The 24,878-nt window shown below is 44.5% G+C and overlaps 1 protein-coding gene across 25 annotated transcripts in view; it reads left to right on the forward strand.

The window, feature by feature from the left end:
• Positions 1–22,318, forward strand: part of LOC143429101 (uncharacterized) — a 143,079-nt gene extending 120,761 nt beyond the window's left edge. For 5 of the 25 annotated variants that reach the window (XM_076904539.1, XM_076904540.1, XM_076904533.1 and 2 more), the window contains 16 exons: positions 723–791; positions 6,510–6,569; positions 7,602–7,670; positions 8,193–8,382; positions 9,131–9,492; positions 11,241–11,423; positions 13,002–13,436; positions 14,994–15,173; positions 15,648–15,955; positions 16,479–16,677; positions 16,772–16,893; positions 16,983–17,224; positions 17,317–17,440; positions 17,571–17,902; positions 21,450–21,706; positions 21,792–22,318. In XM_076904539.1, coding sequence (XP_076760654.1) covers positions 723–791; positions 6,510–6,569; positions 7,602–7,670; positions 8,193–8,382; positions 9,131–9,492; positions 11,241–11,423; positions 13,002–13,436; positions 14,994–15,173; positions 15,648–15,955; positions 16,479–16,677; positions 16,772–16,893; positions 16,983–17,224; positions 17,317–17,440; positions 17,571–17,902; positions 21,450–21,706; positions 21,792–21,805 — 3,146 coding nt within the window. In that variant the 3' untranslated portion in view covers positions 21,806–22,318. Of the gene's footprint in view, positions 1–722; positions 792–6,509; positions 6,570–7,601; positions 7,671–8,192; positions 8,383–9,130; positions 9,493–11,240; positions 11,424–13,001; positions 13,437–14,993; positions 15,174–15,647; positions 15,956–16,478; positions 16,678–16,771; positions 16,894–16,982; positions 17,225–17,316; positions 17,441–17,570; positions 17,903–19,985; positions 20,214–21,449; positions 21,707–21,791 lie in introns of those variants that run through there. The other 20 variants (XM_076904542.1, XM_076904543.1, XM_076904535.1 and 17 more) reach the window with 11 other exon arrangements.
• Positions 22,319–24,878: the final 2,560 nt, after the last annotated feature.

Here is a 24,878-nt window from a genome sequence, read left to right on the forward strand (position 1 = left end):
TCGATCGTCTGTCAACGGGGCTCGTAGAACGGACGAGTTAACAATGGTGGAACGCAAAGGAGAAAGCGACCAGTGAAAACTGTTACGTAGTTGGGTAACCGCTTCATCAGCCAACGATTGTACGTAAAAATGTTCCCGTGGACACCTGCACGGTTGATCTAGCGCGGTGAGCCGAATAATTGGGACGATGTCAGCGGTCTGTTTGTCGCGTATCTGAATTTCTCAGTCGATGATGCCTCTTAGACGCGCAGAGGGAGGTTAACGAAGAGACGGTTAATAAGCTTGTTAGGGAGGCGGACGAAAGACGCAGGCATCGCGATAGTTAGCCTTATATGCAGAGTCAACGGATGCGGCGGCATAAAGGGAGCGCTGTTCTCTCTGTTGTTCTCTGCCGCTTTCTCTCTCGAACAACTTTGATGAATAGTTGGTCGTCAGTGGCCGAGGCTAGACACGATACTCGGCTATATTTAGAGATACGCGACCTAACGCTGTGAAAAGGAAACGCGAATGTCAGCGAAGGGAACTTAGGTAGCCTGGCTAGTTCCTCGGAATATTCTCAATGGACCCTCTTTCTCGCTGCAAGCGGACCGTTCCATTTCTTTATTTTAACGAGCAGCGGCAAACGGAGGCGCAAGTGGATAAACGCGTTGCGTAACGGAACAAGGTACTCCGATCGCGTGTGCTACGCGTGGAACTAAAATTTGCCTTCTTTCCTGTTGCAGCTGGAGCCGCTTCTGAGGAAACTAACCAAAGGTCCAGTTCTGCACACAATCGCCACTCTCTCACGAAGGGTAAGCAGTCGAATCAGCGTCTGCGGCGTCGAAATGTAATCGTGGGCACAAGCATACCCGGCCGATCGTTTCGAACACCGCCGCGATGCTATGTCGCTTATCCTATTCTTTATCGACTCGTTTTGCACACGGCACACGCGGATATCGCGGGAAATTATGCACACCTCATGCATGGTCGTAAATAGTTGGACGCGTACCGCGCGTTGGTACAAAGTGCAGCCGGTTAGGCGGTCCTCGTATGTATGGCATGTCGACGGGAAGGCGTATCGTTTCGTTGTTCAATTTTGTCGTTGAAAACATCTGGCAAATGTTTCCCTAGTAACGCTGTTGCCGCGCAACTGCCACGGCGGGTCCTTTCTCGTTGATCAGCGGCTGTAAATTCGTGAACAAAAGCCCGCGGTTCGCTGCGAACGCGGAGAGGGATCCGGCGTAAACCTCGCGATTATTTCCCGTTAAAAATGGGGGTGGGTTCCGGATTACGAGTGTCTACAATCTACAGAAATACTCAGGTCAGTGGTTACCGCGAAACGGCGACCCTTGCTTTAATTATTCGAGAACCGAAAAAGAGACAAAGACGCGAGTTATTGTACGACACCGCCTTTTGATCGAGTCAATACCTGAATTGAAACCTGTTGGCTGTCCATCGATCGCGCGACTTCTCATCGCTACGGTGTGCAATCGAAAGGTAGAGAAGCAGAGGAAATTCGATAGAAACGATCGAACGTGAGAATCGCGCGACTCATACTCGCAGAAATTTGATAAAAGATTGACGCGCGTTGATCCTACGGATTCAAAGCCTGGAATATTTGGCTCGCGCGAGATAACGAATGCAATATCGCAGCGTGAGCTGTAAAACGACAAATGGATTTAATAACGTTTTAATTCCGTCGATCGCCCCGGGTGGCGTATCTCGGCTCGAAAAGCCAGAAGTTCGATCAACCGTAAGGGAAGAGCGTCCATGGAATTGATAATAACGCGCGGGCATTTGTCTGGAAGGATAACGAAAAATCGTTGATCGTCGAGGCCTGAAATATCCGTTCGAACGTAGAACGCCTCCATAGAGAGGCTCGAATCCGACGATGGATCGCGATCGAAACGTCCACGCGAGGTGGAAACGTGGAAGGGACTCGCGACGGTTTTTTGCGCTTTAAATGTCAACGAAGAGATTTGTAGTCGAAGCTAGGAAGCGTAGATAGTTAACCCTTCGCGGGCCGGTGGTTTCGCTGTGAATCCACCATTTCGTATTATCTGCTCTAGTGGTTCCCCGCGCTTGAAACGAAACTACTTTTACCTCGCAACTTGGAGCACTCTTTGACGATGTTCCGCAACGACTATTTCGACGGTTACTTCGGTGTATCTCTTTTAAAGGAATACAGGGATTCGTCGGAGGGCGAATGTTCACCCTCGATTATCGCGAATCGCGCAGCCCCTTTGAAACGGTTCCGTGAACGTTTCGCGAATTAGCGAAGGGAAAAATTATAGGGCAGATTCCCCGATAATGTAATTAGAGTCGTGTTTGAGAAACGTTCAGCCAGGCGTTAAGCGCGATGGCAATTATCAGAGCTCGAGGCCAGAAACGGAAACAAAGTCGCGACGGCGCGGGATCGTTGCACACGCGAGGCTCGTTCGCTCGTTAAATATTAGTAGAACACTCCGCGGTGGTGCTAGGATGAGAAACCAGGACAATTTCGATCGTCACCCGCAGACTCCCGGTCCGCCTCCATTAAAATGGAATACGAGCCACTCGACGCGCCGCGTTTAAACGGCGATGGGCCTGCTTGCCTGTGCGCCAAACGCGTACGCGTCGACGCGACGATACTAAATTCGAACTAGTGGCTACTCCACGCCATTTAAAGACTCCCGTTGGTGCTCTCAGAATTCGCGTCAATTCGCGTTCGAAACGAAATTTCAATTGGCCGCTGTCGAGCAGCGAAATGAAATGTTTGGAATTATTGCCGGATCGGCGAGGGATCGTGAAATTCAATTCGAACAATACACCGGGAACGAAACGAGCGGACGGGAGCCGCGAAAGGGAGGAGGCGTATTAAAACGTGACGGTTCTTAGCTACGCGGTGGATATCGGGGACGCGGATCGATCACGCATTCGATAATAAATCATCGATCGTATCCCCCCCGTGGACGAGCGCGGACGGCACTTGGCATTATGCATTATTCGACGGCGAATAGCGTGAATATCGTACCGATGAGCCAGAAGGGATAGGAGTAGCTGAAGGAGCAACGGATGGAGGAAGGGTGGTTTCAAGTGGAGAGGCAGTCGGCTCGAGAAGTGCCGCGAGGACAGAGAAAATAGTAAGGACGCCCGGTGCACCGTGGTAGATGGGAAGAACAGATTCCTATTGTTTTCCGACCCACTTCCTAACGCTGGAAGATTAACAGTGTCCCTTGGCTGTATCTACTGACAGATTTTTCAACGGACGGCCTGTGCGCGACGATGCTTTTTGCGACCTTGCCAACGCGAGAATAGGAACGCGCTGACCTAAAGAGAGGCGCACGTTTCAACGCGCTGCGGACCGCTGCGACCGGATTATCATTTTTTTGTTCGCATCTTCGAAAAGATATTACGTGTCCAATTCCACGATTGCGAACGACGACGGGAAACTGGGACGCTCCGCGAGTCGCACCCTTTGCGTACGAACGCCGAGTCAAAGGGTTAATGTAGTTGTTGGGAACAATTCCAGCGAAAGTATTCCATTTGCGATGATATCGCGATCAAAGATAGAACGGTGATGCAAAGAGCTTTTTGTATTCACGCACGAAGTTCCCACTTTCTGAAGAACCAAGATACACACCCGGCACGTTGTTCCACGCGGCGCATTGTAATGCAACGACCCAACGAGGCGCGTTCCTATTGGTAACAACAATAGGCTGGCCTACGGATGCTCAATTGGCAGTGTGCTCTTTGTCGCTTCTTTTCCACGGAAGAAAAGACCGCGTCTATCTGCCGCTCGGTTTAAGAACACGCGTATCACCCTTTTACTTGCACCCTTTTAAATTGTATCTCGCGTTCCAATGGTAAGCTGTGGAAATATTAAAAAGAAAGAAAATAGAGAGGCACCAATTAGGTATACCTTTTAAGAGGACTTCATTTTTCCTCCTCATCGATTGCTCCCGAGAATATTCTACCATCGACCTACTTCCGAACCTTCGTATTTTTGCGAAGAGAGCAGTTCACGATTGTTACCAGTCGATAAGGGGTTTCAATTCTCTCCCCTAAGATGACGAACGAGGAACAGAAAGATGATAACTCCGACAATCCATCGAACTTTCAAGGAACTCGGAGTCATCGATAAGGTAAAGAAACTGGCCAGTTGAAATTCAAGCGAAAGCCAGGTCGATCGAGTAACAACTGCGCCGGTAATCGTAGATTACGGGGTCTGCCGCCCATTCAACGACCGGAAGCACCCGATGAAACTCGAAATCTGCAGCGAGACGTTCCTCTCGAGATAAGAGGTGGTGCTCCAGCAATGGCTGGAAACTATCGCGGATCCAGGGCTCTCTTGGTCGACAATTGGGTTTCTTCGCGTCGAAATTTCAATTCCAACGCGGCCTACGGTATCCAGATGAAAAGGCTGGATCTCCATTGTTTTGCGATTCACGTGCAGGCGACAGAAGATTATAGCCCAGTGAACACGACGTGTGTATATCCCACCGCCGAGGGCCTCTCGACGTTTTTCGACCGTTTTCGCGGGAAACGGGTTCCCATTGTAGCTGGAGACCGATGTAATTTCAAATCAGAGTATTTTTCCCCCCAACTACTACTTTCTTCGTTCCTCCCTTCTTTTTTTTTCTACCCTCTCTTTTCTTTTTGGTTTCTCCTCATCCGCGTAATCACCTTGAAGAGGCCGCGCTCTCATTTATCCTCGTTTGTATACGTACGAGTATCCCCGACGAGTTCTTCGAATTCCAGCCCCGATGAGCCACGATGCGGCCTGCGAATGGTATTGATTCGCGTAACGCGCAATCGAGACTGCTCCTCTATCTCCTTCGCGAAAAAAGTAGAGCGTTGATATTAATTACGTGGTGCACTTATCGGGCGCCACTTTTTTCGATATGCTTTTTTTTACCTTTTCCTAATTTGCTGACGCGCGCCCCCTTGACAACCCTCCGTCCCTATTCCACGTGCCCTGCGACCGATACAACTTTGTATCCAGCAACGTCGAAACGCTTTCTATTCGCCACCCTCCCACGCGGGTTCTCCGACGCGCACCCTTTCTCTCGCCAACCCTCGTCCGCCTCGCGCCCTGCCTCGCTCTATCTCGTTCGATTCCGCATCCGCATTGCTAATGAAACGTCCAATTAACATCAACGGTTGCCACGAGGCCGTCCGTCCACCAGTCGTGTCACTCCTCTATCCCCGTCTCGCTCTCACACTTTCGCCTCCTTTCTGATATTTGCAATCACCAGCCGGAAACAACATCGGCAGCTAGACGATCTTCCTCTGACTGTCGTTCGATGGAAACGAGGTAGCAGCCTGGCGAACAGCTTGCCACTTTTATCCCCCTTTTTCGCTGGTTATCTGCTCGAGTCTTTTAAGCGGCGCGAGGTCGAGAAAGCGAGACACGCGAATCGTAAGTAATCAAACGGTGGATACAGAGAGGCCTCGGCGCAATCAATAATCGGTAATAATTCTTTCTCGTTGGCTCGTTCCTTGCGTTACCTCGATACGAAGTCGATCGGTGGATAGCGCATCGTCGGCAACAGTCAGCCTTGGGCGCACAATGCGATCCGTGAAAGCGAGGAAACAAAACGAAGGGGGATTTAAACAGTTTCCGATGGAATAATTGACCGCGCGATAACGCGAGCTCCTCGGCTTCCATTCGCAACTCTGCGGACCGTAATCGAGGTGCTATCGCTTAACCAAAGAACAGCCTCCTCCCTGCTCGCCTTCTCTAATTGCACGGCATCGCAAGCTCGACGCCTATTCAACGGACCACCGTTCGTTTTCCAATTATCAATTATTCCCGACGACGAGGCGCTGTCCCGCGTTTTTTCTCCCCTTCGCTCTGACGAGATTTGCAATCAGCCGGCGAAAACATCCGCGTCGAGGGAACACGAATCGACAGCGAGTGTTGAAAATAAGCGGGGTGGCGTGCAATTAACGACGATCGCAGCCGCGAATCACGCGACGCTGTATCGTTAGAGAAAATGGGGTGCAGTTCGGTCAGCCAGGCGAACTGCCGCGAATCTCGAACGCGCTTCCATCAGGGAAATCCGCTGGTTGATCCTTTTCATTTTTGTGACGTTATCCTTCCGTTATATGTCTGAGCTTTTTCAGAAAAATTCGTGGAATTCTGCGTCCCCGTTAAATCGTGAATTTTTGATGCGTAGGCGTCCACGACGAGGGATTAGACGGAAAGGTTGAGCTATCCCGGTTTGCGATTTTTTTAAAAGTCGAGCCTGTAGCTTTTGGTAGTTAGACGACCTTTGTCAGAGATTTTTCACGAATTCAATTAACCTCGCGTGTGCACAACTGCAAAAACAGGTGAATCGAACGGACGGTAGTCGGCGAATACTGTTTAGTGTGTCGCCTGCGAGGTCGCACGCCAGAATTGGTCTCTGTTAAATCCGATAAACACGACAATCGGGGCGCGTGTCGGGAATAGGAATTGGACGCGCGATTCGGCGCGTACGGCGAAGGGGGTGGTCTGTTTGGACAAAGAATCATGTAGGAACGAACATCGATTTTATCTTCCGCAGAGCAAACGATGCACTGGTTCGCCCAAATCGGAGGTGACGAGACCTCGCCCGATTCGTCAGGTAATAATCAGCTTGGTAAATAGACGACGGGTGGTGTGCTTTGCCGGGCCCGTCGCGATGTTTGCACGGAATTTAACGGTCTGCGTAACGAGTGCGTATTAATAGTAATCCGCCATCGAAATTGGAAATGACCGCATTCATCAGTTGCCCGAGTTCCCAGACCCTGTGTGATCTCGTATTCACGACGCGCGTCGACGGTGCACGCTCGTGACCAACCACCGTTGCGCGTTTCCCCGTTTTCAAAGCTTGGCGCCGCTTTAACCAGTTTGAGACTACTAATAAAAAGTACACGAATACTTGGACGTTAACTTCGAACTATAAACCCGGAGCGAACCGGAACGTTCGACGAAAGATACGGGAGGGAAATTTATTTTTCACGACCTTACGCTGCGGTGACACGGGGTAAGAACCGGGGGTATTCACATCGACTCGTAAAAATTGATTACCTTTGTCGCTGTAATCGAATCTACGCGATGAGATATTCCCAAAGAGGCCACGGTTTCCGACCTTTCATCCCCGTAATTACGTTTCGTTAATTTCGTTTCGACCACGCGGGAACTTGGCCGGTAAAGCAAAAGGTCAACACGCGTTTAGAACGGGGGTGGGTAGGAGTTCTGCTTCTTTATAGGCGCTCCCTTAGGACGGAAATACACTGTTCGGTTCGATCGAGCGATACGATCTATTCGACGGAACCGAAAGCGAAGTGAGTGAAACATTTCGTTCTCTCAGCTTACAGTATCGTAATTTACTCTGTCCGCTTTGCTCTCGATTTAATCGGATCCACCGTGTCGTTCGATCGAAACGAACCCAAAGATGCGATTCTCGCCCATAGACGCCACGTCGAGTGCATGACGCATGTTGTTTGAATTGTTTGAACCGTGTCGTTTAAAACGGCAGATCAGTTGCTTTGGATATTTGTACCTTTGTGGTGTGTATCCGCAGCCGCATGCTTGGCAGTGTGTCGCGTGTTCTGCCCCGTAATTACCCGAATCTCACGTGCGTACGCACATATTCTCGCTTTCTTCTCGACAGATGTGAAGCGCCGGCAAAGTCTCTACGACGAGGACTCCCTCGACGGTGATCATCCTACCGACAACGAAGGTATCACGTTTTCAAGGGCAGCGTCGAGACTAACTTCCCTTACGTCGTTTACCCCCCGAGCGGTTCAGACCTCGCGAAGAGATATCGGAACTCGGGAAGTTTTCAATCCGCTTCTAGTAGCAGAGATAAACCGATATTCGCTGATCGGCTTTGAATAGACGGGAGATTCGTTCGTTCGCGCGTGCATTCACATTTTGCAAATTTCTTTGAGAGATCTCTATACTACGTTCACGAGTGTCGAGGCGAGTCGGTAGCCGTGAGCGAAAGCGCGCAACGACCACGCGCAGTGACTACGAAAAATATTCCAATATTTAAAAATCTACTTTCTCTAGTCCCTGCGAATCCTGTCTGCCGACTCGTCTTCTCGAACGTACCATAGACGCAATATACGAGCTACCCTTCTGGCACAAAGAAAACTATCCGGAAGAAACGATTAACGATACCGTCGTATTTGATGAAAAAGAAAAACGCGAGTGGCCCGTACGGCAAGCAAATGTAATCGATCACCGCGGTTGTTCCCAGGACGGGAGTCGACGGGAAGCGCGAAAAACGTGGACAGAGCGAAGCTCGTCCGTGAGAGACAGAACGAGGAGCGGCAGCGGAAGTTGGAAGAGCTGAGACAGCAAGCCCTCGCAGCGCAGCGCTTCCGGGAGCAACGGGAGGAGGAACGCCGAAGGCGCATCGACGAGCTTAGGTCGCGCGATAACGACAGGTTTGTGCTTCCACTGTATACCAATCTTCTAATTACGAATTTAAACCCTAAATACCACGATATTCTGATTGAGCCATATTTTTTCTTTTCCTTTTTTTTTTCCCACCACTTCTCTTTTTGCTTCGATGAAATGAAATATGAACACTGAACCTACATACGCGGGAATGGGCGGTTTGAAAGAGGCGGTGCGTTTTTTAAGCCGGCTTTGCGTTTGGAAATTGGGTTATTTAATACGAGCGAGTAGGCGAACGATAGCCTGCCTCGAGGGTCCAGCTTTTTCCGACCCTATGACACGCGAATTTAAAACGACACGGAGAACCACATTGATGTGTTTAAACGCTCTTTACGAGATTACGTGCTCTCTACGAGGTTATAAGTTGACCTGGTTAATACGATGCCCGGCTAAACTGTTCCTCCGCCGCCGCCGCCGCAGAGAAGCCCGGGGAATTACCGCGACACCTGCATAAACTTCACCCGCGGTGAAACCGCTTTCCGTGACCGTCTAAAAAAAGAATAGCAGCCTATTACGTACGGAGAAAACGTACTTCCTCGTTCGTACGCGGTGCTTGTTCCCCGCGAGAAGCACCCTCTTCAACATCCATGCGCGGTTTTTTATATCACTTTCAAATCCGCGAGCCAACCGTTGCTACGACTGAAAACGCGCGGGTATCGGTATTTGAATCGAAAAAGCAGACGTGCACGTCGACGCGCGCCACTTCTGCGAGCAGTGCGGAATTACGCGTAATAGAGGGGTGCCTTTCAGACGAAACCAAGTGGAGGAGAAGAAACGGGCGCTATGCGAGGCGGAGAGGGAAAGAAGGGAGGCGATCCTCCGGAAGAACCAGGAGAGAGAGGCTCGCATCGAGGCGAAGAAGAAGAACGAGAGGTCGCACATCGTGTTCGCGTTCGGTAGCTCCACGCCGAGGATGCTGGAGCCGGCTGACACCGGTGGCTCCACTTTCTGGGGTACGCGTAGAGCAACCTCTACCACCAACGTAATGATGTTCTCGGCCGCGCAGCCATTGACGAGGAGATCCTCCGAGAGAGAGCTCGACGGTAGCAAGAAACGAGCCACTTCCGCTGGTGGACTTGACCGGAAACCTGGCGAAGGTCAGTGAACGCTTTTTCGAACTCTGGAGGATGATTTTACTCGAGGATTCGTAGACTCTCCCGGTTAAACCGTTGATACGCGCGATCACGCGTGTTTAACTGAGATATTGCGACAGTCACGACAGACGTCGACGAAATCAGGGTTGTTCGATATCGAGGAAAATTAATTGCATCACTCGCCACTTTACGCACTATTTTTACATGAATCAAAGCTACGCGATGGTATCATAAAAGAGAGTGATGTAATAAACATTCTCGGATAGCTGTGCAATTTCTTATCCGTGTCTACTATCTCTGTTAAATGTTCTTTCGATCGTTATTCGATCGAGCGATTAAAGCCTGATCGACCTCTGCCGTTCGCATTGTTAATCACCAGTCGTGACTGAACGATGAATAATAAAACTATGATCGCGAGAGCTCGTGTAAGGAAAACGTAATCGTGAATATCGTGTTGTTGGTGTGAGAATATTCCTGTTTCCACGTTGGCACCCAAACTCTTCAATTGCCGATGGTTGAGACGTGCAACGAAGGCCGCTTCTTTTCTCACTGCGTTCTTTTCCACACAGCGCTTCTAGTGGTTATAGTTGCGCAATCGATGCGCCGCAGCGCGTAACGCATGGATGCACTGGCGTTCCAGAACGATTACGCAAAAAGGGAAAAAAGAGAGAGAGAGAGGGAGAGAGGGGGGGGGGGGGGGGAATAAAAATGAAAGAACCGAACGAGATGTTTGTATTTTGCGTGCGTTGCTTGGCGCTACACCTTTTTTCAGTTATCATTTCAGATCGTTCGCGATTGCGAAAGAAATAAACACTAAAAGAAGCTAACGATCGCCACGATCGTATTCGAAGTCGAGTTAAAGTCGCGGCGCTTCATCTCCCCTCGATGAATAATTGCATATGAACGATGATATTTTTACCGCTGAACACTACACATCGACCACCAACACACGACCATAATCAACTACACGATATCTCGTCACGAAGCATGAGAGATCGATTTCTCTAGTGTCGCTTAGATCGATATAATCCGCGATCGTAATACTCTCGCAAAGTGTTTTATATATTTTTTATCCTTTTTTTTCAGGTTGTCTATATACAATGTTTATTGGTGTTGTATACTTTTCGTAGCCAGACCCACCGGTTTTAATTTCCGCCGCGTTTCTTACCGCCGATTCGTAATCAACGACGGGCGAGATTATCCGACAGATATTTTTCTTTCCTTTGCCATTACATCATGTTCTTTTGCCAACATAATTTCTGTTCATTTACACACACGAGAAGCACCTCATCTTCGCTAGCCGACTTCTCTTGTAATCCGTACACGTTTATTACAAAGTACAAGTGTCCAGAGTACATAGACAAAGAGAATATATGCCTGAGTAAATGTAATTTGACTAGAGAATTGTAATCTTGGCCAGGATAGAGATAGACACCCTCTCGTTCGGTAATCAAGATCCTTTTACATCCGCTCTATTATTTATCTCTGTACTTACTGGTGGTGGCTCTGTCAGGCGAAATGTATTGTAATTTTATTTTATTTTTTTTCAAGTACCTGTGAATCGCACTATATCTAACTCATGCTAATTTCCCCCCTACCCCTTTGTTTATCTATCGAGCAACTCCACCCTCTTGCCCACCCCTGACAAAAAAAAAAAGAAATAGTAATTTAAAAGAGATACGAAAAGAAGAAAAGAAGAGAATTCGATTGGAAAGTGCCTAATGTTGCAGCGTTCAATGGTTTGTTTGCAGATATGAGAATGTCCTCGTCCATGTACGAGGTGTTCAATTGGAATTCTAGCCCTGATCCTCCCTTAACCCCCGCCAAACATAAGAGAGCCAGCCTCTCTCTGCCTCCTACAACTGACATCTTTGCCATCGATGATAAGTCTGATAGCGACACTAGGCGTCCGACGATTCAGCGGGCTGCCAGTGGTGAGTCCTGAAGTCTCGAAAGAAAGCAAAAAAAAAGCAAAAAAAAAAAAAAAATGCGAAATTCGTCCGCAACGGGAAGATTGTTCTTGTGTCCCACGATCAGCTATCGATACCTATATTATCCTTGTCTCTCGTTCATTTGGCACATCGGGATATACCGTCTTTTGCAAAGCATGTCACTTTCGTTTAACGCCATAAAATCGTATCTGTACACTTCCGCCAACGTCGTGGAACACCGACGATCTGTTTCGCGACCTTTTTAGCGAGAGTCGCCACGTTTAATCGCGGTATCGCGGAAATTCGATGCGATTTGTCGATCGTTGAGTCAGTGTTGCACGACGCGTATCATTAGTTAGTCATTTGCATCCTAACGCTGTAAAAAAGTTTTGTACTAACGACACCAACGTTGTCCACGTGTATCTTAATTGGGCTATATACTAACGGTACTAGATAAGTGTTTTAGAAAAGATACTTTGATTTTTTTTGTTTTTTTTTTTTATTTTTGACAGCTTCCTTCCTCCTGTTTTGTAGCGTCATGTTTTATTCGGTGCGTGACGGTCTCATGAAATGGAAATTGATATCGAGAAGCTGAGGTGCCTCGATCGTCGACTGTGAATTTAAAGCGAGACAGGCAAATGTTTTAACCGTACTTTTCCACGACATTTGCCTTCTCATTATGAAAGACAAGCATACACTCATATCATCCATAAACTGATTACATCATCACATGCTGTGTTCAAGTCGAGTTTCAATTTTAATAGCCGATCGGGCTGAACATTTTTTACGAGCGTTCCAATTAGTCGAGTAAAGCGCTTGTATCGAAGATCTCACGGATCGAATCGATTTTACGAAACTCTTGGAGCTTGCATTTTTTTTTTCGCAACAGCTTCTCTCATTTCCCATTCGACGTTATGCAGATGGTATCGCGGATAGAAGTCGACGCGCCGATTCGAGTGCCACGACACGAGACACACTTTCTTTTGTATCGTTACCGAGATAATGCATGCGTAGTTTTATTATCGCTTCGCCGACTATTATCCCTTGCATGCGCCGCACCGTGTACACCGCTTTTGCAACGTCGTTCGTACACGTTCCCAGTACTGCATTGTCTTCCGTATATTATCGTAACATCCTCCCTCGATAATGTATCAAGCGTGTCGTCTGAACGACACGTGGTAGTAGCTCGAAATTTCGTTTCTGGTAGCGTAGTCGAATGACGTCTGAGTTGAGTTGTACGAGCACAAGATTTCTTCTGCCGCTTCGCACAAACGCACACGAGCACGGAGAAACGTCACCACGTATACACGAACACAGATCACACAGCATGGAGAACAGCGACCAACCGAGAGCATAGTAATCGAAAAGGGAATGCGAAACGTACTCACACACACGGTAGACATTGACAGAGACACGCGCGCACAACACACAGTTTGAATCCATGCGAGATGGAACGATTTCTTTTTATGTTTGCGATGTTCCGAGGATGTACGCGTATACGTGTTACCAAACCCCCTGTATAGTGCGCAGTCCCGTTGGTCGCTTCTCGCGCTTTCGCTTCTAAGGGAAACTCCATTGCAGGTGAAGAAAGCGACGGGACACCGGGAACCCCTAGCTCGGTTTATCTACGGGTGAACAGGAGGCGCACCGACCTGATGCCAACGATACCGTCGCCACGTGATGGACCGCCCTCGTCCGGTCGTAGCTCCAGTGCGAAGGCCTTCACACGCTCGCCAGGTAGGACTTACTCCATGTCCAGGCTGGACCAGCTGGCGCAGCCTAGGAAACGTCCGACAGAACTTAGCACACTGACGGAACAGCAAAGCCAGCCTCTGAGCGCTTCTAGCATGAGTCGCAGCATGTCACATTTAGCTGCGTCCGGAGGCAAGAGCCTCAAACGCTCAGATAACTCTCGTAGCATGGGTACATTGCCGGGCGCGGTCCCGATCCCGAGACCGACCAGGGCCGAGAGACTCCGTCGCAAGGCACGCGAGCATCAGAGCCAACAGCAGCAAGGTAAGATCGTTCTTGTGCACTCAACTCTCGCCGTGTTAATACTTTATTTAACTCTCATTTAAATTCCCGATCATCGTAGCAGAGAGAGAGAGGGAGGGAGAGAGAGAGAGAGAGAGAGAGAGAGAAAGAGAACATGTAAATAATAATTCCGTACCGCTGGCCACCGGTCTCTCGACGCCATTATCGTTCCGTTTCGTTCCGTACCGGTAACTGCTACACAAAACCTCGCAGACAGTGTTAATTGGCTTCGTACTAATTCTCGATTAACTCACGGTTACGCGGTGGATAAGAGACGTTCACGCCGATCTGTACACATATTTGCACTCCGATCGTACTGTGTAACTTGAGTTGGGTGCACATGTGCATGCGTACAAATGCAGCGAGGAGCCATTGTGAATCAATAAGACAGGAAATCGTAGCGTTCCCCGGTTATTTCTCGCGAGACGGTGGATTGAGACTCATGCTTTGGATGCTTGCACATATCGGACAAGGAAACTAACCAAACGAATTATATCAAAAGCGTCTCGCGCTTCGCACACGTTTGATTGTGTCCTCTCTTCAATTTTATTCGATTTTTTTTTTCATTTTTTTTTTATTCTCATTTGTTTATTTTTTTTTTTCTTAACAATATCGTACACGCGTGAGTGCATGGAATTCTTTTCGTGTTAATTATTGTACAAATGGAATTGATTAACAAAACGCTCCTGCTAAGAAAAACGATCTCAGATCTCACCGGCTTTTCGGTACCAGAGGTGAAGGTGCGCTCTAACGTTCTCCGGTAAGCCAGACAAAATTTTATATATAAGTATATGATATATATGTATTTTTTTACCACGTATATACACACACGTTTTACGCACGATACTAGTATCAAGACTATGTGTATAGACGAAAATTGCAATCGTATTTAGTGTGCAATACACTTATCGCCCCTCTTTTCGTTCTTTGGTTCTTTTCTTTCCCGCTGTGTTTACGAGGTATCATCAATTTATTTCGTTCCCACTTTATTTCAGCCTCTTTTTACCTAAGTTACTCTCGATGTACATACCTACATCTTCCACATACGAACACGGTCAATAATATATTTGGTGGCGGTGCTTGTTTTCTCTTTAATTTCGCTGTTTGTATCACTTAATATATCTACGTCTGTTCTCTAATGGAGACAAAACCCACCAACCAACCGTAAGCAAACAGAAAAATAAAAAAAAAAACGTATCAAACGAAAGCGAATACGATTAGCTTGTCGAAACGTACACACAATGAGTTCCCGTCAGCATTGTGCATCGCCGCGATCTGACGTGATAATCCTAGCGAATAAATACCACGGGTACTAACGAAAGAAAGAGAGAAAGAAGGAAAGAAAGAAAGAAATAAAGAAAGAAAAAGCTAGAAAAAAGAGGAAAGCGACTTCCCATTGAAATGCCGCGGCAACGCGCGACGATTGCTGCCGCGCGTTTCACGGCGGTCCTGCTTGTTTAATGTTTTAACGCGCGACAAACACACAAATGCATAAAACACGTAAATGAAGAGATGTTCACCTTGGGTGGGTACGCGTAGGCATCCGCAGCGGGGAGGTGACACCGAACAGCCCATCACGACCGCACAGCTCCATGAGTCAGCAAAGCGCCAGCAGTGTGGGCAGCAGTAACGTCAATCTGCGTCCCCGTACAGCTGCCCCGCGTCGACCGCGACCTGCTTCTATTGCCGGTACCGGTGTTTCGGTCACAGAACGTCACAGTGAGCATGCCTTCTATTTTTTCAATACCTCTCTTCTTGTTCAGAAAAGAAAAGAAAATGAAAAGAAAAGAAGAACGCGTACACGAACGGATCGCGCGGCGAGTGCTCGCATCGCACGGCGTACGGACGTGCGGATTCGAATACAGCCCGCGAACAACTCGGACGCGTCGACTCTTTCTTCGCCAACACCTTTGTTCGTTGTTTTCTTTGGAATTTTTTTTCTACTCACGACTCTCTATCGATTTATTGAGTCCGTATTTCCGTTACAGATCATATTTTCAATTCGTTGGATTAGTCACACCTGTTTTTCTTCTATTTTTTTTCTTCTTCTTTTTTTTTTTTTTTATTATTACTACGTTAGTTTTGTCTCTTCTTTTTGTTAAGTGTAATGTATAAATTGAGATTGCACATTTAAATACGCGAGTACGTGGGGATTAGCGCGAGAGTCACAAGTGTCGCTGTCGTGCCGTACAGATTTAGCGGGCGAGATAAAGTCGATGAAGGATTCGAAGCCGCCACTGCCAAAGGTCCATAGCACTCCAAAGAAACCGTCTACGCCGAAGGCGACGGAGATCAAGAAGCCGACGGAGAAGCTGGTGAAGAACGCGAAGGCGTCGCCGCGGATAACCCCGAAAGCGACGCCGTTGCAGAGCCCGGGGGCGGAGAACGCACCGTTGATACGCGGCAGCACCGGTGAGATAATAAAGACCGAGCTGAAGGAGGACATCAAGGCTGAGGACAAGCAGGAGGAGAAGAAAGACCAGGGCACCGAGAAGACACAGGTACGCGACCAATTTTCCTGCGCCCTTAAACGAACGAGATTTATTCGCTCGTGGACAGACGAACGTCTCGAATTTATCTGGCGTGGTTGAGAGAGTGTATACGCGAGTTCGAAAGGATCTAGGGTACGATGTACGATAAGGAACCGTGTGCTGAGTGAAGTGTTTGGGTCTGTATGGAAGGAAAACCGAGAGCATGTTTACTTAAAGAAATCTCGTGAGAAATGCATGGCAGCCTTTTCGAAGGAATCGGTGACGATGTGTGCGAGAGTATCGGGACGAACGCGGTGCGTGCCTCCGCAGAGTTAGTCGAGCGAGAGAAGCGAGCAGATCGACGTAGCGCGAAGTGCATTCGGACTTTCACGTAGTATTATTGCGGAATATTCGTTGCGTCACTCTCGCATTTGTACCGTACGCAGAATTTCCGTGCCACCGATTACTCGAGCGGCGGATACAAACGGTTTATGTTCAGCTTCGATCGGGTTTAGTACGCCTCTACACGTCGGTCGACTTGAATTGATTGCAGCAGGAAATAAGCGCCGCTGAACAGGGTAGCGAGGAAGTGAAGAAGCCAGCGATCGAACAATCCAAGCAAGCGAAAGACGAGACCAATTTGAACCAGGAGAATCAATCAGCCGCGCGATCTCACGAAATACCGAAAGCCGTCAAGAAGGAAGCCGAAGCGAAGTCTGAGAGCAACGTAGAAGAACAGGTCGACATGACAGGTAAACGCATCTGGAGATAGCGGAATATCGATCGAGGGGGTCGTGCGAGGATCCTGATTTTTTAATTTTTATTTTGTTTCTTCTCATTTCTCAGCCTCGATGACAGCGAAGATCCGGATCACCACGGAAGAGGAAGCTAAGGCAGCTATAGCCGAGCGTAGGAGATTAGCCAGGGAACAGGCTGAACGGGAAGCCGAACTTGAACGCCAACGACAGGTGCGGCCTCGAATGGTTCTTCTTCTGCATGCATAAAAGAGCGCATTGTTCGTGGACAGAAGAGACTTGACAAAAGAATCTTTTTGTAGGAGGAAGAAGCCCGTTTGGAGGCCGAAAGATTGCGCGCCGAGGAAGAAGAACAGCGCCGCTTGGAGGAAGAGACGCTTCGTTTGGCTAACGAGGCTCGGGAGGCCGAGGAACAGAGGCTGAGATTGGCGATCGAAGAGGCGAAGCGCCGCGAGGAGGAGGACAGGAGAAGAAGAGAGGAGGAGGCTCGTCAGAAGCAAGAGAAGGAAGAGGCTGAACGTAAGGCGAGGGAAGAAGCGGAAAGGTCGGTTGATTTCTCTGAGAGATTCAATCAGATTTTATTGGATCGAGAGAGCCGGCTGACTATTGATGAGACGCGTGATATTCTTGTTACAGACAGCGAATCGAGATGGCGGAGCGTCTTAAAAGAGAGGAGGAAGAGAGGCTTGCCAGACGTAAACGCGTCGAGGCGATCATGCTTAGAACTCGAGGCAAAAACCAGAGTAATACACCCACGAAGGTACTGTCGCTGATTCGTGTTCGTCGTTCGTTCGTTCGTTCGTTCGTTCGTTCGTTCGTTCGTTCGTTCGTTCGTATCGCGAACGTTTTATCCATGGAAAAAGGTATTTACGATTCTCTGCAATGACTAGGGCGAAGGCGGCGATGGCGATAAATTGAAAGAAGACAGTCCTAACGATGAGAATAAAACGGCACCGGGTAGCAAAACCGAAGACCTTATGACAGCCAGTCTGATATCCGAGGCGACACAACAGTTCATTAGCGGTGAACAGCGAGCACTTCACACGGAAAACAATACTACTACGGACATTGTGCACAACGGCACACACAGTAACGGCATTAACGAAAGTAAAATTGTATTGGATAATAATCAGGGTAATGTGGAAGGAGAACTGAACGGTCATCATACAAATCACGGAAACGGTATCAACAGTCAATCGATTACACTGGACAATGCCACCGTGTAAGTATATAAACTTCAAAGTTACAGATTTTGTAACGTAACATTTACATTAACATAAGAGCTGCATAACTGACGCGAACCGTATCACCATAAAACGACAAATCCAAGGTATAGCTGGATTTCGCATCGATAACAAACAGAAAGAGAGCAAAGCAACATTACTAAATAAAAAAAAAAAAGCTAAAGGTAACATCGAAGAGCATCTCAAAGAATTGTAAGTTCATTTGTTTTCTAGATCATTCGACAATAATATTATTACGAATGCCCGTGCAAAGGCTTATGCCTGACTAGCGTTATTCCGGCACTCACACATGTATACAACCACGCTATATATAGAGACATTGATGAAATTTCCTTTTAGACGTTTACCTCGGCTTTTTTCGTTTGCGATTCTTTTGAGGCGCGTCCTCTCGCTGTAGGATAAGAGATATTTTTTCAGAAACGAAACAACTTTTCCAAACCTGAAACTCGTACGAATTCCTATGATAGCAAACATTTTAGAACGTTATTTCTACTAAATGCAGATTTTATCTAGACTTTTGTGTGAATACGTATATAAATATATATAAATATATATATACATATAGATACATATACGCGATGTATATCTATTAAATGCAATTATAGTTTCTTTCAGAAGGAAAACTGTGGCTAATATAACGATGTAATTACTATAATATAAATACTTGCACAATACTAGCCATTATATACGTAAAAATATTGACTGATTTTTAGTGCCGTTCATGAATATGTACAAACGTGTTCGCCGTATAAAATATATATAAAAACATTTGTAATGTGTGTGTTGCAATCGTAAAGGAATAGATGAAAATATACGAAAAATCTAAATCAGGATACGCATCACATGTAATCACCATAATTCGTAAAACAAAAAAAAAAGGAAACGCAGATTCGTAGTTATTAAAAGAGCGGATGTACTTGTGCACATTTAGCTCGCCGCAAAAAGTAAAATAACTCTGTACTTTAAATGATTCAGGGTAATACTCTAGTCATTTATATAACGAAGGTTGTTTATAGATTCACAATGAATTGATAGACACGCACATGCAATGTGAACTATAAATGGCAACCTGTGTGTGACGTTTGTATTAATTTATTCGATTTCTAAATTACTCTCTATGATATACACCGCTTTTCATCTACATACAAATACTTAATCCCACGCTATCGTTGCTACGTTTTTAACCATTTTTTCCGCTTTTGCAAGTGGAAATTAAATCGCTGAACGAAATGGCTAGAGTGTGAGCATTGCTTTCCAAATGAATATATAATAGAATTAGAGTACGTGCCACATTAAAGATATACATAACGAGCATAATGTATGATTTTATGGCTAGAATTAAAAGAAAACATATAAAAGAAAGAAAAAATGAAGCATAGTGGAGCAGTCGTGTTTAATTGCTGAGAAAAGTAATTGAGGGAAATGCGAAAAAAAAAACAAAAATCGTGTACGTTTATTCTAAAATACGAAAGCACGTGGTATGTTGAGAATCAATCGTTAAACGTGTATATATAATGAATTTTGTTGTTTGAGATGTTTTTTGTGGTGTTCGTATGATAACGGCAAATGACATTTGATAATATATGTACGCTATTATATGTACACTATACATAGTGTTGTTTAAATAACAAAATTTATTGTGCTTTCTCGTGATTCACATCGGATCGAGTCGCTTACGAAAATCATTTCGCTCCGTAGAAATTATACCTTGTACGAACTATCCATTTCATATACACGTATATGTGAATAGTTCGTACGTATGAACTATTATTACGATGCAAATGATTTTACATATATATTGTACATTGCAAAAGTAGTCAGAGCAATGGTTGACAGATATGAAAGAAATTTTATGGCAATTAGGTATTTACCGCTACTGAAAGTTCATCTAATCGCACGATTATATCAGTAACTAACAATAAATTATATAGGACATTATTACACGATATCATCGGTAACACGAAAGGTATAAAGAATGTATATTATATTACTTATTATACTTACATATATTTTATAATTTATATTTAATCGTCTACTAGTTAAAAAGTATACTATTTTTAGGTAGACTCGTCTCTGAAGGAATAACGAAAAAGTTTAACTTATATATTGTACGGCGATTCTTTTTAGTAATATGTTAATGGCATAAAACATGTAATATGTTATACGAAGCATGGAAATGTTAAACGACTAACAGAGCTATAGCGTTAAATATCAACTAATCAATAATAAATTCAGTGTACATAATGTAAAGAAAGATAAATAGCATAAATTTAATGACTCATCTAAAAATTTTGTTCGTAATTTTATCACACAAGCTCATCAAAGATACAATCACTTCGTATGTTACTACTTTTTTTTTTCTTCTTTTTTTTGGTACTAATATAATTTCGCAACTGTGTACTATGCGTGCCATCTTTGATGAGCTACTTACTTTATCTTTCCTCCAATTAGTTTAACCATTTAAGCTGGTCGTGTGTATGCCTTAAGTACAGTTATTCATATTAACGTTTCTTCTTGCCGATTTTATTACCACCAGTGCATGTTGTGAATTAATCGTATCGATATGATGTGGCTTGTACTTTTCTTTCTTTGCTCTACTTTGTACATGTTTTCTTTTGTGTTTGTACCGTATATCATCCAGCAGTACGTGTCAACTTACTGTCTACTTTTGCTATGTACTATCAACCTTCACATACTTTCAAATTACTCTTTCGTTGTACAAAGATAATGTGTTTCACGCTATCCATTCCACAATTCCTATAGGAAGTTACCTAGACTCACTCGCTATCTACGATTAAGGAAGATTCGAAATAAAAATAAATCTACGCAGATCAAAACGATCGCTGTCGGTCTTACCGATTAAAAAACCTGCTGTATGATAGTATTATGTATATATACATATCACTCACACTACTCCAATTTTACAAAAAAAAAAAGACTCTACGCCAATTATGTTTAATATACAGTTTACGTTACGCCATAGAATTTTATATAAGTTTACAAACATATGCGAATGCTTCTTATAGCTGCTTTACAGTATCAAAGTAGCTGCCTCTCGAAACGTTAGCCCAGCAATATAGTGCTGTTGCAAGATTAACAAATGTCGTTACGAATAAAGAGTCGACTGTACGGATAAATTACCAAACGATTCTTGTCTAATTAGAATGATTTCACGTAGGACAGACAATCCGACGAGATTCAGCGAATAGCGTATAGTCGTTGATTCCTTATTTCCTCTGTCGTTCGTTCAAATTTTATAGCTGACTTAGACACTCGATGAACATGGCTTTTAAACGAAAAGTTCCGAGATAGTCAACTAACATACACGATTGTACGATTAATGTATATATTAATTTTAGTAAGATTGCGTTCGAAATATGCCTCGTCTGTGATTGGCTTACTAACCAACTTAGTAACCGTAACACCGCCGTTAGAAATTACGATACGCTGACGCAGTAGTATCATCTAGCGTTAATACTCGCCTATTATCTAGTATTTGTATATTTCCTTTCGCTGATTTTATAGCAAACAAAACAACGTGACCAACAACCTGTTAGACCTAACGGAATTCGACTCTCTCAGTAATAGCAGTAGTGGCCCGATACTTCAACTGACATCGAGCTTGGCTAACGAAGACACCCTCAACTCGAATTTAAACCCAGCGGCCATGCCGTTCACCCCGATGGCCAACGCGTTCATGCCAACCGCCGCAAACGCCAATGCGAATCCGTTCCAGGATTCTTTCATGAACAACAAACCGCAGGATAATAGTCAAGTACCAGGTACGTAACGGTGTTTACCATTCGCGACGCTAATCTACATGTGATACTACCATGTGTGTGTAACGCCATTGTTCTTCATCTGCAGATCTTTTATCATAATGCGCGTATTTAAACATTCTGGTGAAAGGAAGAGAGGAACGATTTGGATTGAGCGATACCTGCGCGTTGCTTAACGAACGAGCGATCGAATAATGGGTACAGATTAATAATCGAGATGCGGTCGTTCTATGAGATGATGTAAATAAGCGCTATCGATGTGTAGAAACGAGGAGATCTAAGTAGAGAACTGGGGGGGCACTACGTCAGAAAAAGGATAAAAAGACTACCTTGTTCTTTAACGTTGTCACGAGAAATATGTAAAATAATATATAATGTTAATTAATAATATTATGCAACAGAGAGAGGGAGAGAGAGAGAGGGAGAGAAAGGGAGAGAGAGAGAGAGGAGAGAGCAGATAGGCACTCAGTCCGTTATAGTATGCTATTAGGTATAAATCTAATCTTTTAGAGGACCTTTAAAGGGAATAAGGCCTGTTTATAACATACAGTTTAATTTGAGATACGCGCGTACATATTTTGTTGCATTAAATTTCAATAAATTAATTTTACACACGTCTACACACAGAGAGAGAAAGAGAGAGACACACAAATACACATACGTAACGTACCACGAAGTTTATGAAACGTTTTAATCCGGGGGATACGATGGAACGAGATTTTATCCGAATTTCACGCGGACACGAATCGAATCGATGCGAATACAATTTTCAACGCGTAAACGAATGCGTAAAACGGCTTGACGAACATAGCACAAGATTGCGAAATTGGTTGAAATATTTTACGAAACTTATATCTGCCAAAATGACGTAGGAGGTAAGCTCCAATGATTGTCCTTATATAAGAGATATAGTATATATATAATATTATCTTATAGAATTTGAATATAGAAAATGGATCTATATGTATAATCATATCTAGTAAGATATTTCCTGCAGATATGATGTAAAAAGAAAAAAGGAACACATTTCTTCCATACTACATTTTGGGGCGTGCGCTCACTAGTCAAGCAATTTTACTGTTTTTTATCATATTCTTCTTTCTTTTCCCCTTTTTATTTTGTTTTCTTTTTCCTATTTTTTTCTCTACTTTTTGTTGTTTTAGAAAAGCCTAATATTGGTACTTTAGGTATCCAGTAGATTTCATTACTGTTACGTTTTTCGCGGATCTAACATAAATTTTCTAGCTGTGATGACGACGATGACGAAGACGGCGATTGCTTTGTGAAATAGCCACTGCATACGTTTACGGAATAAGAGACCGATAGCTACGTTACTCTGTCTGTAAATGATGTTTCACTAGCTACGATAGACGATGAAAATGCTAATCGACACGGTTGCATGTTTCAGTCGTTAAGTCAAGTAAATTAGCGTGACGATTGCAATGGGAATTCTAGCGAGAGGAGCTTGTCAAGTATTTCGTTCGGATATCGAAAACGAAAACACGAGGAGCCAAGAACATCTAGGTCGCGTTAAGTTCTCCATTAATTAGTGGTGGCTATTCATTATATAGTGGTGTATCACATTAGTATACAGATAGAAAAAGGAAACGATAATTTAAAAACTGATGTTATCGAGGAAACATTGTAATTGGTGTCTAAGATATGAGTTATTCGTTATTATTGTGGCATACTATTATAAAATCAATATCATTAGCATGCTTTTGTGTTTAACACTTGCGCAATCGCAGGTGCATAATAATGTCTGATCTATATGGTTGTTTGTACGAAGGGTAATAAAGCATAAATCCAATTATCCTAATTTCCGAGTAGCAGAAGTTAAAAAAAGAACAAGTCGGGATCGAGGAAATTGAGATGCATGGGAAGGGATGTCACTGATTGTTACGAACTATTGTATACCGTTTGTTTTCTTTTTCTTTTTTTAATCCTTCCACGTTTGTGCTACACATTTGATATCAAGGAGTTCCCCTGACTTCTTTACGCATATTATTTTATTGGGAACGAGTTTGCGATGAATTTTACGCTGCATGCTTGGCTACCGGTTCTTTTCCTCGGAATTATTTAATTTAAGGACTTTGAGCACATATATGTATATGTACGTGTAACGCCGCAGTGTTTTATATCGCAAGATGATTTTCTATTACGCAAAACCTAAGAGTTAATATTTTAGCGAGGACAAAGGTGAAAAAGGAAAAAAAACGACATGTATTTTTATCGAGAAATTGTAGCACACTGCTGTACAGAAGAATATAATCCTAAGACACTTTAATTGCCTAAGCTTCTTAAGCGTGTAGTTCACGATACCGTGAGGGAATTCAAATCAGTTTTACGTATTAAAACTCGATAAGTCTGCAAGAATTATTTTTAACCGTTTAAACTATGGCCGTTGCTTTGTCGTGACAGAGAAATGCAATGACTATGTATCGAGGTTATTTATTCAAACTATTCTATTCGGTCTAACTAAAACTATTCTATAAGGACACGTAATTAATAATAACTATAATAATAATAATAATAGTAATAATAATAATAATGATAATAATAACAACAATAATAATAATAATAATCCCAATACATACGAACGAATGTTTCTAAACATACAAATACTGAGAATGCTAAATATCATCAGTCATGTCTAAAAATACTTCGTATTGTATAAATGCTTGTATGTAATAAATACTTAATATTGAATACAGGCATTATTCAATGACCTACAGTTACGCACGCCACGCATTCAGCCTTCTAATCCGCCATTTTAAAGGCGGCGATGAAAATATGTAAAAAATTGCAGGAACATCAAGGGCGTATTTTTCTATTCATTGCCAAAGGAACACACGCCATATCTATTTTCATTTTAAAGCGTAAGCACCGGCAGATCCGCGGGATAACGCGTATCGAAAGCAACAAGGTATGAAATATGAAGCACCTACGAGCCTGTCTGGTGGATACGGTTCGTCTCTGGGGTGCAACACTCGTAAAAAGTAACGCTCGTGTCTGCAAAAATTTTCCGTCTGCTACCCGGCCGAAGCCTGTTCGGGGAGAACGCTTGTCTCCACGCGAAGCAATCGTATCCACAGGAAAGCGTTTCCATCTTTCTTCGAAACTTACTAACTCCGACCGTATGGCACCACCACCCTCCCCTATCCTTTCTATTATT

The sequence above is a fragment of the Xylocopa sonorina genome, chromosome 11, assembly GCF_050948175.1.
Source record: "Xylocopa sonorina isolate GNS202 chromosome 11, iyXylSono1_principal, whole genome shotgun sequence".
In the NCBI taxonomy this organism is placed as follows: Eukaryota; Metazoa; Arthropoda; class Insecta; order Hymenoptera; family Apidae; genus Xylocopa; species Xylocopa sonorina.